The sequence below is a fragment of the Oculina patagonica genome, chromosome 13, assembly GCF_052425735.1.
Source record: "Oculina patagonica isolate OP01 chromosome 13, crgOcupat, whole genome shotgun sequence".
Lineage (NCBI taxonomy): Eukaryota > Metazoa > Cnidaria > Anthozoa > Scleractinia > Oculinidae > Oculina > Oculina patagonica.
Window position 1 is genome coordinate 17,136,222 of NC_135770.1, and position 17,078 is coordinate 17,153,299.

At 39.0% G+C, this 17,078-nt stretch overlaps 2 protein-coding genes and 1 pseudogene across 2 annotated transcripts; 2 read left to right on the forward strand and 1 right to left on the reverse strand.

Moving 5' to 3' along the window:
* Nucleotides 1-1,230: 1,230 nt before the first annotated feature.
* Nucleotides 1,231-3,638, reverse strand: LOC144634711 (optic atrophy 3 protein homolog). The gene is made up of 2 exons (XM_078493747.1): nt 3,450-3,638; nt 1,231-2,419 (listed from the first exon to the last, which is right to left on the reverse strand). Exons 1-2 carry the CDS (start codon nt 3,589-3,591, stop codon nt 2,100-2,102), a joined length of 462 nt encoding a protein of 153 aa, XP_078349873.1. The 5' UTR covers nt 3,592-3,638; the 3' UTR covers nt 1,231-2,099.
* Nucleotides 3,639-6,186: 2,548 nt separating this feature from the next.
* Nucleotides 6,187-7,925, forward strand: LOC144634570 (uncharacterized). Its single transcript, XM_078493575.1, has one exon. It carries the CDS (start codon nt 6,199-6,201, stop codon nt 7,822-7,824), a length of 1,626 nt encoding a protein of 541 aa, XP_078349701.1. The 5' UTR covers nt 6,187-6,198; the 3' UTR covers nt 7,825-7,925.
* Nucleotides 7,926-11,323: 3,398 nt separating this feature from the next.
* On the forward strand, nt 11,324-13,143 carry LOC144636666 (histamine H2 receptor-like; annotated as a pseudogene).
* The last annotated feature ends 3,935 nt before the right edge of the window (nt 13,144-17,078 follow it).

Below are 17,078 nucleotides of genomic sequence, written 5' to 3' on the forward strand. Positions count from 1 at the left end.
ACTAGAAGTTTTTATTTTTTTACATTTTATCTGGGAAAATGGAAAAAGGGTATGGAATTTGCCAGCCTGGCAGTACCACAGTAAGCTGCAATGGAGCTTGTATAGGTGGTTTTCACTGTCACGCCACTGTCACGGCGCGAAAAAATAGATCCAAAACTATTGAGTCAAAAAAATGAAGAATATTACAGGTTGTAGAAAACTACTAAATAAACTTCTTGTCCCAGTCTAAGGTCAGTATGTTGTTCCGTACTCGAGTTATCCATCAAAATGTTTCACGCAAATTTAGAGAGCACAGTATGGAAACGCCATGTTGGAGTCCATCTGCTTGGGCTCCAACATGGCGGCCGGAAATCAAAGAAACATCTGGCATTAAATTCTGCTACAAACTTCGGTCAGATCACCATCATGAACAAGTAAACATTCACATAAACACTTCTCGCAAAACCTCAACTGTTCAGATTGTTAAGATAAGGCATTTTTTTAAGAGAACGTGACAGCCTTCTGGCGGCAATCTTTGATCTCTTGTGGCGTGAAACTCCGAAATTAAAAATGCTCTATCTTAAAGACCGCGAATGCTATCGAGCTAAAAACCTTCAACAAGATATATATTAAGGACGTCTTATAGCCAGTAAAGGATAAAAACTCAGGGGTCTGGCGATTCTGGATTTTAGAATTTTGATGACGTCACGTGAAAACCAAGAATTGTATCAGAGAGCTACAGCTGTAGTGTCACTGATCTGACTGAGTAATATCTTTCTAGACAGTCAAGAAGTTGTCATCCTCCGATACCCACGGGCAGTTAGTGGGGCTGAGAGAAAGTCTATACTTTTCTTCACCATTTTTTTTTTACCATATAGACCTTCCTTCACCCCACTTACTGCCCCTGGGTATCTGAGGGGTTGTCAAAAAATGTCAGAAATGAGTTGTCAGAAATACAAACATATAAGATTAAAGATTCATAAAAGCAGGAAACTAAGTGTGAGGTATGAAAAAAAAAATCATTTAGTTTAAATTTGGCACATCATGGTAAGATTACTTCCAAGAGGCCCTGCCAGGGGGGGTTCCCGTGTCGCTTATCTAAATTTAAAAATGCGCCATGTCACTGTTTTATCAAACTTCGCATCACTGTTGGTAGCAAAATTGAAGGAAAATTTCTTGTCCTTGTCGGCATTTAAGTTCTTTCAAAAGGGTTGTCGTTTGTCGCGATTTTATTTCATGTGCTGTCGCTACTTTTTGGGCCATGTCGCTTGTTGGAATTTACCCTGGCAGGGCCTTCTCCAAGTCTGGCAACAGAGAGGACTTCCTCAGTACATTATATACATGTACCTATTCTACTCAGATAAACACTTTCAAGAGTGAACTTATATTGTTTTCTTTATATATTGCTATGGCAACAGCTGCATGGTAAATTAGATATCACTGTGCTCAGTGCAACCAAACTCAACCCTCCATGCTCATCCCAGTGTTACAGCCCAGGGGGGGGGGGGTGTGTGCTCGGGATGTCATGTGACTGGGATGATCAATTTATAATCAAAAACTCAGGCATTGATAATGAACAGTGATCATTAAGAGATTGGTGAAGCAACTCTTATAAGTTGTCTTTTCTGCATAGAAAATCAGGACCAAATAACAAACAATTATCAGAGAAAGTACATACAATTTTTATTAGGTTTTTGTATTGCTATGACATTAGGATGAAATGGTTCCTTGTGTGGGGATATCATGATATAAAGTACATGTAAAGAAATGTCTGATTACCCAGGTGGCAATCGTTGACTAAGAGCACCTAGGACACTTTAAAATACAGCATGGCATTCTATGATTTTTTCTGGGTCTACTTTCTCACATGTATCTTGGGTTGATTCTGATTCACCTAGGCCGTACTTTAAATTTGTGAAGCTGCAAAGGTTTACAACATGAAGACACCATGAATAACAACATGAAGGCTTCCACCTCTTATTGAACAGCACCCCTACGGGGCTACTCCCATATGTAAAAGATACGGATGCCTATTGGAAAGTTTGGCTACACATAATTAGTTCGAAGTACATGCAAGGTTATAAAGATGTCCATGTCTGATAATTTAATGGTTACATAAGTTAACTGTTTTTACTGTGAACAAGTCTTGTCAGCTCTCGGACTTGAGCTGCATTAGTGTCTACCAAAAGTTCCAGTTCCTTGACTTGACTTTGAAGATCAAGTAATTTTTCATTTTGCTCCTGTTCTTTGAGTTCCTCCTTCCTCTTTCCTCTGTTATATTCCAGATACATTAATGCTACTGCCACGCCAAACACCAGTGACTCTCCTAGAAGCTCAGCGCCAACATCAACTGCCGCTTGTTCACTCAATGGCTGCACCTTATCTGGACCTGACAGCCCCATTATTCGCATCTTTACATTGGTCTCAAGCCAGTGATAGCCTGCAAGTGCAAACAATATGGGCAGTTATTTTTCTGTCAGCAGCATCGGGGAGTCGGTGAGATGCAGCTCTGCATGCTAAAGCCCCATTTACACGGCAGAAAATTTGTGGCACGACTCGAATAAAATTGGTACGCGTACCAGAAAAAACGGTTCGGCACGGATAAATTTTGTTGTGTAAACGACTTTTCCTCACCCGTGCCGAACCAAAATTTTACCCGTGCTCGGACCTAGTGGCGAGGTAGTTCGAGCACGATGTACTAGGAGTTGAACCAAATAATGCGAGAAGAATAAAATAATAATAAAAAGAATAATCGTTGTTAATAGGAGAGGTACAAGCCATCACTGCTGCCATCTGAACAAGAACCATATACAACTTTCACCCTTTCCTAGTCTTCTGGGAAAAAGCGAAAAGACGCGCGACCCGTATGTGACATTTAAATGAAATAGCGGCATGCTCCACCACCAAGGCATCTAGAATTCAAGATGGCGGAGCATGCCTGACGAGGCTGAGATTTCAGCAAAATTTATAGGAGTGATACAAAGATATACAAATATTTTTCAATATTTTAACTCCAAAATCGTGCGTTCAAAGAAATTACAGAAGTTCAGAGAATTTCAAAGTGAAACAGCGAGCACTGAGGGCATAGAAACACATAAAAGGCTCAGGAGTATATGTTTCCTGTGGATCTCTGAAGGCAAGAAACCATGAGAATTAAAACATTAAATTAAAAGTTTTTCTCGCCCAGTGGCACAACCACCCCTACTTATTTTTCAACGTACATACCCCCCTCCCCCCAACCCCCAGGATTCATCCCCAGGTCCCAACCATTCCAACTAAAATGGCCAAATGCTTCAAACACGGGTAACATTATTTTGGAATTAGAATTTTTTAATCACAATTCTCAAGCCTAAAACAAAATAAAACCGAAAAATGAGTTGCTTAAGACTTAATCTCAATCGAATATCAGTAAGCCTTAAATCTGATGAAATAGGTAGACGTCTTTGCCGATCGATTATAATTCTACTCACCTTGTCCTGGCCAAATACAGACATACTTCTTGAAGAAATTGCTTTGCTTTGCTGTCGTCTTTAAACTATTTGCTATTGGTTTGGAGATTTGCTTTATAGTTAAACTTGCCAACTTGAACAACGGAAAAGCACCCACGACCATCGCGGAAGAGCGGAAATACAGCTTTCAGTCGTCCTTCTGTCATGTACGTCATGTACGCCGTGGCGAAAATGTCTCTGGACAATCTTTTAGAACCCAGTCCTTGCGACCCAAAATTTTACATTCGATTTGTTTCGGACCGGTTCCAGAACGGTACAGTATGTGGCCCTTGGTCCGCGAGTAAAAGTTATAAACTTGAATATCTTACCTGAATCAAAGCCCGATGAGCTGAAATTTTTGCTGAAGATAGATTTTATGTCTCTCTTTATAATTGCAAAGTGGCAATGCCTGAACTAAAATATTTTTCGTGTAATTCAAAAAAACAGTGACCGTGCTCTCAGGTCCTTGGTCCGCACATTTGGTCCTTTATCGGCGAGTCACGTAAACAAAGTGAAAATTACTGTAAATCTCAAAAGAGTTGCAATGTTTTAGCAATATTTAAGTTATTCTTTTCTATTTTTGACATTTTTAAGTTCAGTCTTGCTGGAAGTCGTTGTTAGGTGCGAGTATAAAACAACCAGTATATTCTTCAGATTTCTTTCAGACCGAAGTCTCCAACGAAACCCGCGTCTTAATTTCTTCTCTTTATAACTCTCCAATTTAATTTTGAAACATTTGAAGCGAGGATAAATGCCGTAGCACCAATGTGTGCACCCAGTACTTAATATTTTTCTGAATGATCGTTGTTTTAGAACATTTTTTTAATTCACAGTCAAAGGTCACGGACCAAGGACCCATATGCGAAAATTGTTTATAACTTTCATTAGTCGCTAAACCGAAAATTTGCAACTTTGCAGCAAATTTCTTCGCAGATTCTGAAATCTATTGATCTATTAACCTGTTCTCCAAAAAAACACGTTATCCCGTTGCGTTTAACATACCAAAGAAGAATAGTCAAAGAATCATTGGAAACATTCATTTTTTGCCGAAGTTTAGATATCGAGGAAATATTAAATCATATTCGAAAAAGTCGCGGACCAAGGACCTCACGGACCAAGGACCACATACTGTACCATGTAAACATCTGGATCGGTTCCAAACGGTTCAAAACCAACAAAAACAGACGTTAATTTGCAAGGACCACCGTGGCAAAATATAATTACCGGAACGCCCCACTGTAGAGGATCTAAACAGCCATAACTAAATAACTTACTGTGACTATATTTAAATTCCTGTATTTCGGAAGGTAAACGTTACAGATTTAAAATATGGGAAATACGATATAACAGTAAATAACAAAAGCCAAAGAAAAAAACGTTAACATTTCAAATTGTCCAAACGGTTCCATGTAAACAGCAGCCGATAGAACTGTGCGATACTAATGTTTACATCAATGCATTCTAAATCGATTCTAAATTAAATGTATTGACGAGCAGTTAAAATTTGTTTCACTCGGATACATCCTTTGCAGCTTTCTTTCACATTGTATCCGAAATACCAGCCTGCGTGGCATACGTTCAAACCGCGCTTCCAGCTTCTCATTCTTCCCTCTAAATCCCGGTTGGGGGAGGGGAGGTTATCCCCTAAGAAAATTACGTGGGTACTCGTCGGAAAATTTCAAAAAAAAACCTCTAAAAGGTACCAATTTTGTGGGCGTGGACTTAATCCATTTTCACCCCTTATGTAAGAGGTACTTATCCTTAAATAACATATTAACTGGCCCTGGCAATTTGATGACTGGATGACTTTTTTCAAGTAGCTTATTCAGGCCCCTTAAAGGTACCGCGACGACTCTGGTAGCGTTCATTTTAGGTTTTACCACCCTAAGCGGTACAAATCCACAAATGTTACCCCCTAGCAAGTGCAACGAACACCCCACCCCACGCAGGCTATCGAAATACTTTTGCATTATATATCATCTTTCTTTTCAGGAACGCGAAAATGAACCGGAAATCTCAAAAAAATCGAAATAAAGCGGATATTAAACTACAACCAATAAGATTTTACTTTCTGCAATTCAGTGTTTTCCTTAAGCCAAGAGAATATGAAAAAATATGCTAAAGCTCACTCGATTTCCCACAATGAGTATCAATATTCTGCTAGAGGTATGTCGTCATACATGTATCGTGTTTAATTTTACACGAGGAGTGATGGAGCATTACAATCCAGAAGAACCGTAACCTGATGAGCAGGCTTTTCTTTTCCCTACCCCCCCCCCCCCTTAGGAAGGCCTGATACTCAGGTTAGAAGAACCGGTATCGCTCCTTTCAAAGTCCTTTCGATCTGATTACAACCGTGATATTAAATTTCCTTGTTACTTTTGATAAAGTCCCTACTTTCCCAGGCGGCACTCAATACTTATGGAACTTTGCTATGCTAAAGCTTACATCAATGCATTCTAAATTAAATCTGCGACGAGGGATAAACCTCAAGAGAGCTACTTAGAGTACTATTTGGACGATCAAAGACAATACTGAGATTAACACTTTCTAACTGAAGCTGATTGCACTGATACGTCATTTGCAGTTTTCTTTCACTTTGCAGTTGGCATACTACCTAAATAATGTAACATGAGATCTGAAGCGGAAATCAAACCACAAGCAAGAAGATTTTACTTTCTGCATTTCAGTTTTTTAATTTCGTGAGCTACTTCGCCATCATCTCTTAACAATGAGTAGCAGTACTCTGTTAGAGGTATTTGGTCACGTCGTGTTTAGTTTTACACGAGGAGTGACAGAACACTACAACCCAGAAGAACCTGAGTTCCCAGCAGAGTATTTTGGCTACGATCCTCTACAGAGCACAGGTCGAGAATGGTATTATCTTCCTGTTGATGAGCTGATTTATCAAGAATACAGCGACAGAGAAGTCACGAGTTTCAGCAACTACCTAGCGTCTAACAGTCTTGATATAAGGGTTATAGACGCGTGCTCGCCAGAGGAAAACGAAGAAACACAAGTAGATCAACAAGATGAAGATAGATCAATGGCTTGGAAGCAAATCAGACCATCCGCTCTCCGTACAGTTTGTAAAGCAATGTACACTGGAGCTTTGATTTCACTCCTAACTGCAACCATCATAGGTTCATTATACATGTTGATCTCCTATCTATGTTATAAAACTGTAAACAACTGTGAATTTCACCCAAAGAAGTCTATTCCGGTACAAGTGCAATGGACGAGATCAATTTCTGATGTGATCTCTTGTGCTTTTCTTTACACCTGGTTCTTTTTATGTTCGTTATTCCTTTTCCGCTCATATCAGTTGACGGGGGCGAAAAGAAAACTAATATTTGTCATTTGCCTCGCATATTTCTTGGATACAGTTTATCGTGTGACTCTTCAAGCCCTGAAAATAACTCATTCTAAGCTTTCTACTTTGCAAAAGATTCCACTCAACGTAGTATTTTCAATAGCTGTGTGTTGGCAAGTTTATATTCTAACGAATCATTTCCGTGGACAAAGGACAGGGAGGCAGCAAGTGATTTTGTTCTTCCAAATGATAATTCCACTCGCTTCTGCTTTAATTACCAGCAATCCAGTGGCTGATATCATTTATCCAGAGTATAACAAACAAAGTAGTGTAGGCAAACAGCGTCTGGTGATAGCTCTCTTCGCTCCTCTCATTGGAGTTGTACTCAAAGTCATCTCGCGAATTTGTGTTCAGCGATTATGGAATATTACCCATCCGGGATATTCGTATGTCTTATTAGCGCCGTTGTATTATGCCTCTGCGGTTATTTTTCGAGTGTTGCAAGCGGATCTTGACAGTTTGCAATCCATTGCTATTCTTGGAATAATTCATGGCGCTGCAGAAGTCATAGAACGAAGCACCATGGTGATTATCGATCACATTTGTCATCTGGTCTGGAAGAGAACATCAGCTTCTTGGGGAACCTTTCGGACGCCTCGCCGTGAGAGACTTATGGCTGATATTGCTATCATGAGCATGTTGTCTGAATCAAGTGCTATAGTATCTGTTAACGGCTTTTTGTACTTGTATCAGTATATTTACGAACAAAACGATTCCCTTTTAATGCTGCTGCAGTCCTTTGCCCTCACAACGGCAGTTCAACTGGTGATTGAGTGGTTTTTCACCAGCATATCTATAGCGATCGAGACTCGCTATCAGAATATGGCTGTCATGGCTGTTTGGCAAAGAAGATGGAAAAGACACATTTTGGTGGCAATTCTTACTGCGTCGTCAATAGCAATATGGACCTGCGGAAATATTTTAGAATTTGTAGATGAGCGCTTTAAGCACTCTAATCAGCCTTGTAAAATGCCATTTACTTAGTAAAAGTAATCAGTCTGCGGTTTCCATGCCAACTGGCAGGTCGTACCAGATGACGTCGCTCTACAGAGATGTGTGTTGTCTCTGATTGGTTGTTGTTTGGTTTCAAATTTTCGCGCGCAAGTCACGACCAATCAGAGTCTCTGCAGAGCTACGTCATCAGTATTGAATCACGCTTTTTGCGGAACAAGAATTGACCCCATAATGAGAAGTAAAAGCATTACTCATGATTAAAAATGTTCTTAAAGTTTGTAATAAAGTCCACGTTTCGGCTGACACTTCAGCCTTCATCAGGAAAAAGTGATAAAGTAATTTGCAAAGGGTACGTTTTATCTTATGCAAATTCGAGTTCTGTCCCTCAAAGCTAAATTTATAAACTCGATGAATGCAGTCATCCCGATTCAACGGATTCCTGCAAATGTTTGTTTCCCATGCTTCTGGAATGGGTCGGTTACGCCAATTTGCACTTGTGCGTAAAATCCTGGAAGACTCCCAGGAGACAGTGTAGCCAAAACATAAACAATGTTCTGCCAATGCTGACTTCTGCCCGCGACTGTTCGAGACTGTGTTTATTTTCTGCCCCTTTCTAGTGTTCTTTAGGCCCCGTTTACACGGGTCCGGACACATTTTTGCACGGACGAATTTTGTACCTGGACCGCCTGTTTACATGGATCCGTGCAAATTTTGTTACAGATTGCAGTGGTGTTTACACGGAACCGTGCAAATTTTAGACCAGTCGCGGCATTTGAATGGCTTTTTTACGTCTCTGTTGTGATTGGTTATCGCTAATGTTTTAAGCCAATCATGTTGCAGCTAATGCAGCACGCGGCAAATCAAACATGGCGGCAGAAGCGGCAGACAAGAACTTTACGTGGTCTGATGAAGAAATTAATTTGTTGCTTAATGTAGTTATAGACTACAAAGCAAGAAAAGCAGGGGAAGGAGTTGATTGGGAAACGGTCAGGAGCAAGTACGAAGACGTAACCAAAATGTTTTTGGAAAAGTACCCTCATAACGACAAGGAGAAATTCCCCCGACGTACCGCCGCTCGTCTTCTCATATCTGTGAACTGCTTTCTGGGTTTCTTTTGCCTCAAATTTTTAAATTTTTAAAACAAAATGTAACAAAATAGGAGCATAATGCGACAAAATGTTTCATTTTTGCTAAGCAACCAGGCAAAATATAACTAGATTCCAGGCCTTAACCGCGCTATCTGTGCAAAAAGTTGCACGGTTCGGGTGTTTACACGAGTCCGTACGAAATATGGAACCGTGCCGGTCAAAAATTTGACCTGCTTTTTTCAGGTCCCAAACTTGCAAAATTAGCCGTTCAAAAATTCGTCCAGTTCCGCCGGTCCCGTGTAAACGCAAGGTGGAACCGTGCAAGTTTTTGTCCGTGCAAAAATTTGTCCGGACCCGTGTAAACGGGGCCTTAGTCGAGTAGCAAATTTGCGTTTCATTTCCCCGATATTAATAGTTCTTGTCACATTCACAATCTTGGCAAGGGATTGAATAAATGGCGCCATGAGTCTGATCTTTTGGGACTTGGTCTTTCGGTTTAGAAAACAAGTTGCCGACTTTGGTTTACAGCGACTCTCCGAATAGAAGTCTAATATTTATTAGATTAAGATTTAGTTCGTAAAGAACAAATTAAGTCCGTGACGATTTAAGTCTAACTGATACTGATGTCAATGTCCAGTTAATGGCTCAGTAGTGTCTCTGTTGCAGGTTAAATCCTTTTTTACACACAAAATAACTTGAATTCATTGGAAGGAAGTCCGATAGATTGTTATCTTCAGGTTGAAACAGATTAAAGGAGCTACGTCACGAACAACGCATCTTGAAAAAGCTGGCAAGTTTTTTCAAGTTTGTCATTCGTAATCCATCCTTGTTTATTTTTGAGGGTTTTTTTATCCGTTGGTGTTTTTCTGCATAAGAAAACTACTATTTTGAGGTTCCTTGCAATTTGTCTCGCTTGTTTAGCTGTAAAAACTGCGTTACTCTCTTTAAAAAAAAGTAACTGGTATTCGCCGGTTTCAAATCGTGTGCTATTGTAAGCACCAACTGTGGTACATGTGCCAGTGCAGTATGATCACAGCTGAGTAGCACTCTTTGGTCGAGCCATGGTTCGTATTTTGGCGAGACGCAGTCGAGCCAAAATACACATGGCGAGACTGAAATTTAGCCAAAAATTCGGTTATATTTAACGCTCTGTTGAAGCCATGCTTGCCAGGTACGTAGTGCAAATTGTGTTGACCTGCTTGTGCTGATACCTGTTTGTTCTTCAAAACTTTTATCAAGTTCCTCTTCTGCCTTTTGTTCCACTCGTTTGGAGTTTCATTCTCTAAATTTTCAAAATCAAATTAAGCGAAAAATGTGGAAATTCCAACTCCATTGTTTCAGTCTGAATGTTACAGTACTTGTCGGCAAACATCGCGCAATTGGCGAGCGCGCTCAAGTTTAGTTTTGGCGGGAAAGTTTTTCTCCTTTTACTATCGCTTAACACCAGCTAAATTTAAATTACGAGGTTCTGTTTTATTGGTAAAACATCTTTTTAATTCATCGCTCGGTAACACTACTTTACTTCAAAGTGACCGTGATATGGTGGCATATCAGGTCAGTGACTTGATATCGTAGGATATCAGGACAGTAGATCGCGCTTCTGATTGGCTACTTGCGAATTTGGGTACGGTAATATATAAAATTTCTCTTCTTTAGAAATTTTAGCTATCATGATGTTAGTCGACTTAGCTGTAACAATGATATACAATAAAATACAATACCTTTAATACAAGGTATTGTAGAGAGAATTCTCGCGCTCTCATTGGTCGAACGTTCAAGGTTAAGGTCAATGAGAGTATCGACCATGAAAATGATGTAACCTGTAACGCAGCGCAAGGCAAATTTCCGAAAGCTTGACAAATGATTATTACTTTTCCATAAAACATATACTGGTGACTTGCGAAACAAATAAGACGGAATTTCCCAACATTCACCGGCTTCAAGTCGACAAAATGCGATCTTACGAGCTGTCACTCGCGCGGTTGAAATCCACAATAGGAATAATTTTTTTTCACTTTTCGGACAGAAAAATGCGCGCCTGGTTCACATGTCCCATTGGCGAAAAGAAAACAGCAGGAGAAACAATCAGATTCAAGGATTTCCAATAAACCACAGCGAGTGTCTTCAATCTGCCGAGGGCCAGCACAACATTTACTGAGAAATGACTCAAAACAAGAAAGATTCTCCTGATAGAAATTCGTATGCGCAATCTGACGACATAGAACGACTAGTCGAGACCAAACCAACAAGGCAAAGCCTAATCTTTCACCGTCTTGGTTTTAATTTCAGTCTTGAATTCATTTTTAATTGCAAATCCAATCTCCGTTAACTTTGATGGCAACTGTTAATTAAATGTTGCCATCAAAGTTAACCGAGATTAGATTTGCAATTATAATTGAATTCAAGACTGATTTTAATCCTGAACATTGGACATTTGAGCAAATATTAGCATGCAAGTTAAGCAGGTGTTTTTATAACATCACTTTATTACCGGGAAATCAAAAGATCATCACATCGCTTTTTAAGCACACCAGAATCAGGTCAAGACGATAATAATTGCGTGTTTGAATGTTTTGATGAGTCGTCAATTCCTATTTTCACACTCTTATCTACCATTAGCTTGTTGAAAACAGGGCTAAATAACGTGTATTCTCGGAAAATTTTGAATGAAAATTTGATCATAGTAGCAGTTTAATAAAGGTAAAAACAATAAACAAATCCTCATCGGGACGGCCAAAAGATTAATTCAATGGCGAAACCAAATTATACCTAAACGCTAACGAAACGAAACTTAAAAATATTCCCATCGTAATCACTCCCGCTGAAGAAATACGACACATGAGCACGTTGTCAAGTTTCGTCCTTTATGCCCTGCCGTGCAATAAAGTAAGTTTCTACCACGCTTTATGCTAATTTCTGACGAACCCCTATTAGCGGCAACTTACCAATTTCCTAAAGGTGGCCGCCTTTAGGGTTCCGAGTGCATTTTAATCCCTTCTCTTGCCTTTGAATATCTTTTCTAAACGCTTCGTTTTACTTTTAAATATTCGAAGACAAAGCCTCTACTATTTAAATTACAAGTGAAACTTCGGCGAAAAAGCATTTTTTCACTAATTTGAAGAAACATGGATTCGTCTGCCTCATCTAACTGGACTGAAAACATTTGTAAAATGTTACCGAAGTTAGATCCACAGCATTTTTCTTTACTGTTTTACGGTTTTCTCATCACAGCCGCTGTTATTGAATTGCTTTCTTGTCCTTTTACAGTTTTGTTGAACGCGTTGGTAATGGTGGCCGTGAAAACCAAACGACGACTACAAACACATCTTAACATTTTGTTTGCAAGTTTGGCGCTTACTGATCTGATGGTGGGTCTTGTTGTACAACCCCTGCACACAACTGTGGAAATTTTGCTTCTTCAAGGTAAACGTTCGGATGAAATTTGCAATATAACATCAGCATTTCTCATCTGTTTTTTTCAGTTTCGGCGCTACATCGCTGTTTTATCTGGCTTTAATCAGCGGAGAGCGATATTTGGCCATTAAACACCCTTTTATTCACAGCACCGTAGTCACTAAACGTCGCCTAATGTTTGCTTCGATTGTTGGGATGCTTCTCATCCCATTAATACTCGTTTTAACGTCTATACTGCTGGATGCTGCAATTACTGTTGTTGCTTCGATTATCTTGCTTCAAGTTCCAGTTTATAGAGAGGCCCGTAGACACGAAAAACAGATTATTTCTCAACAAGTTTCCTTGGAGGCTAGAGCGAAATTTCAAAAGGAAAAGAAAGCATTAAAATTAACGACCATAATAATATTAGCGATCGGCTTGTGTTACTTTCCGCCATTCATATTTATATTAACTTTAAGACAGTATATCGGACAGCCGTCCGATATAGAAACTGTAGTTCTTCAGATAGCCATTGTACCGGTGATTCTAAATTCGCTTCTAAACCCGGTTATTTACACAGTACGAAAGAAACAGTTTAGAATCGCGTTTATTGAGCTGCTATTAATGAAAGATTTTCAGGGAGCCAAGGACGTTGAACGAAGACTGTTTGGATCTCCAAACGTTGTTGAGCCTGCAATCAAATCTGAATCCAGACGACGAATCGAAGCGGGGCGGGAACAAAACGGCAAAGGAGCGAAGGAGTAACTACAGTCAACGTCAATGATCACTGAATTCCTTGACCCTGGCGGCAATTTTATATACACTTAACAGTCTAAAACGACAAAACAAGAAAGACAACCAGAGAAAGCGGGACATGAAAAAAGTGCAAAAACGTGTACAGTGTATCAGAAAGGAAAAATTTCAATTTCAGCAGGGCAAGAAACAAGTTAAAACTCTTTAAAGTTATTATAACTGCAGCGACCAAAAAAATGACAAAGGACGCCTTGTTCTTTAAGATAAGCATACTATTTAAAATGCAAATTACCTTTCGTTTTCTTCGAGGCAAAACCCCGAAGGCTTCAATTGTAATTTTAATGCTTTTTAATCCGTGATAATAATGTTACATGGTTACTTGCCTAATGTACATATTCATTTATTTATTTGACATATTTTAGGCATTGGGGTTCTCGGAATTCTTGCTCTAAGTTAAACCAAAAAAATCCGGAATTTAAGAATAGTTGAATCTACGATATTGCAATAAAGAATTGTAAATTAAAGATTGACTAAACAAAACTTTAGTGATGATTTAATGATGTATTTGTATAAAATGGCTTCGTCAGGTGCTTCGTCATTGCTCCAATAATTATCGCTCGATCCGTCAACTGGGAAACTCTCCAAGCAGAAATCTGCTTATGGCAGCAAAATACTGTGTTGGTCAGATTTTACATCTTTTCACTGTAATCTTGGCACTGTTATTATGGATATTTACATTTCGAATCATGGACCTTATTTTAAAGGCGGTACAGTATTTCTAAGTTTTTCCCATTATTTATTTATCCATATTGCAAAATTACCGTTACGTAAGTCTGATTTTATTGTATCAAAATAAAAAAATGTGAACAGACACTTGTTCATTCCTGCAAAACGTAGGAACAAAGGCATCGGCCCTGAAATACCTGTAACGTATACGTTTCATCACAAAAGGGGGTCAAAAATACTGAAACTTATGATAAAGAGGCTTAGAATACAGATCATTCGTACGAAGCTGTTGAGAGGTAGTTGGGGATCACTTGATGATAAGATGAGTGAAAGGGGAGACTCATTTATTTCACCTTATAGGATGATCGATGATGAAATTCATGCCGGAGATTTATGCCGGCCGAAATGCCTTTTTAATGTTTAAAATGTGCAATCAGTGCCGGTAAATGGAAAAATTTCAAAATAGGCGGCCTTTTTAAGACACATTTCCAGATATTTTTGAAGACCAAATATACCTAGGGGAACATGCCCCCAGACTCGCCAAAATAGCTTGTGAACTCTTAAAATTTTGCTCCCCTCCTCTCAGTGGTCGCGTTGTATACTCTACTTTAGGTTATTTCCAGTTCGTGTGCGCTATTTTCGAGAACGACGCATTAATATAAGCTGCGGTTGTTCGCTTACAAACCTAACCACCCTAATCACTAGCTGGATATTGAGTTTACACGGTGTATCTGTAATTCTCAGAACAATTTTAGCTTACATTCAGGGGGATATTTACTTTTTAAATGACAAAATATACAAGAATGCAAAACCGACAGAATTGAGAGTGAACTCAAGTAAAAAAGAAACTTTAATAGCTTTCAGTTGTAGCGTTTTCATAACCGAGTAAATGCAAAAGTAGTTTTAGGAAAATTACAGTATTTATTATGCAGCCCCTATGTAAAGACGTTTACAAAACATGGACCCAAATCCGTGGACCACCCCGGCCCTGACAAGCTGTGGACCAGGTCCATGGACTACCTCGTGGACCAAGGACCTGGCCCATGGACCGCCTCATGGACCCGGTCCATGAATCACCCCTGTAGTCTTTGGGGAACCAATAGATGGTTTTTGTATTATCGTTTGACAACTGGCTAAAAAAAGTTTAACAAAAATAAACATTACAACGAACGTTGGAAAAAGACGTTTCCATCAAAAAACCTTCATCTTTATATCAGTTGATGATTTAATGTCACGGTAATTCTAAAATATATGAGGAGCAGCAAATCATGTGTCCTAGTATATATTTCTTCTTGTTCCTTTTTCTAGCATAAGTTTATAAGCTAAAATGAGGTTTTTATTCGTCTGTTGTTTGTATTGGCTGCCATTTGAGGTGACTTATTTTTGTTCGGTGTCAGCGCTGTTGCCATGGAAATTGCCTCCAGGAGCTAGGACTTCACAAGTGGAGTGGGGTTACTCCATCGGCCTCCTGTTCCTTACTTAGTCGTCCGGCTCCGGTGTTACCGGCCTAACAATGTTTGGAGATCCAAACAGTCTTCTTTCGACTTCTTCAGCTTCATGAAAATCTTTTGTTAATAACAACTCAATAAAAGCGATTCTGAACGGTTTCTTCCGTATTGTGTAAATGACTGGATTAAGAAGCGAGTTGAGAATCATTGGCAAGACTGCAATAAGACATAACGTTTCCTGCATATCGCCAAAAATTTGTCGCCTAAAAGTTATAGCGAAGAATGATGGAAAATAACACAAACCGATTGTCAATGTCATCAGAGTCGTTAATTTTAAGGCTTTCTTCTCTTTTTCAAATTTCGCTCTAACCTTCAAAGAAACTTGTCGAGAAAGAATCTGTTTTTCGTGTCGACGGGCCTCTCTATAAACTAGAACTTGAGACGAGATGATTGAAGAAACAATTAATCCTTGGAGAATAATTGAGATGGCCGGTACTCGCGTTAAGACGAGTCGTAATGGTATAACTGTCCAGCCCAGAATCGAAGCAGCCACTAGGCGACGTTTAGTGATGAAGGTGCTATGAATAAAAGGGTATTTAATGGCCAAATATCGCTCTCCGCTGATTAAAGCCAGGTGAAACAGCGATGTAAAGCCAAAACTGAGAAAACAGATGAGAAATGCTGATGTTATTTCACAAAATTCATTAGAACGTTTGCCTTGAAGAAGCAAAATAGCCACGGTTACGTGCAGCGGTTGTACAACAAGACCCACCATCAGATCAGTAAGCGCCAAACTTGCCAACAAAATGTTAAGATGTGTTTGTAGTCGTCGTTTGGTTTTCACGGCCACCATTACCAACGCATTCAAGAAAACGGTAATAGTACAAGAAAGCAATTCAATGACAGCTACTACGATAAGCAAACCGTAAAACTTTGTAGGAAAATATTGTGAATGAGAGTCTGACATAAATAAGACTTTACAACTGTTTTTAGACCCGTTGGATGAAGACGAAGTCGACTCCATATTTAAACTGTTAGATACGTGCTCAACTGTCTTTTCGCCGCACTTTTTACCTGCAATTTAAATTGCAGAGGCTTTTAATTGCCGTTTATTTCAACGTAAAACAATGCCTTTTTTAAAGAACTTCAAAGCGGCAAAACTTCGATAAAGTGAAAATAATATAAATGTAAAGTTGTCGGAAAACGTACGTAAAGGAAAATCATTCTATGTCTTTCTACAACGGCGAAATAAGGCAAATTCATATCTGAACAGGGAGGATTAAATTCAGGATTAGCGTCAGGCTCCAATTCATTTTAATTCGCATTTCATTTTAGTTTATGTTTTTAATCAACGTTGATTGTAAAATTCAAATAACCAACCATATTCTAACTCGAGGTTTTTGCCTTCCCCGGCTTGCTACGTTCATCAGCGTCAGAATTTACTAAATATTCGCTTTCTTAAATGTAGATTCAGAGTTGTTGCTAAGGGATTACTGAAGACCGTGTGTTGTGGCAAGCAATTTTGGAGTGTTTTGTAATGCGGCTAAATATTGAATTTTATTAGGGGGAGCACCTGGTTTGAAAAATATATCATTGTACGTGAGTATTATAAATTAGTGCCAGTCCTAAACAGTGCGTTAAAATTAAAAAACCCAACACCATGATGTAAAGCGTTAGAGTTCCGATCTTTTATTACGAAACAGAAATAACAGAGCCTTCTTTATAATCTGACTTATATAGCAATAACACACAAAAAACCGTTAACACACAAAAAAGAAACGTTACTGAAGAAACTCTGTAAATACGAGTGTTAATTACATTACAACTTTTATTAAAATGCGAATTTCAAAAAAAAAAATGAAACGTCAAATTAAGG

Coding starts and splice junctions, on each gene's coding strand:
- LOC144634570 (XM_078493575.1), top strand. CDS start 6,199: ATGAGTAGCAGTACTCTGTTAGAGGTATTTGGTCACGTCGTGTTTAGT.
- LOC144634711 (XM_078493747.1), bottom strand. CDS start 3,591: ATGGTCGTGGGTGCTTTTCCGTTGTTCAAGTTGGCAAGTTTAACTATA. Junction 2,420..3,449: donor CTGTATTTGGCCAGGACAAG/GTGAGTAGAATT, acceptor TTGCACTTGCAG/GCTATCACTGGCTTGAGACC.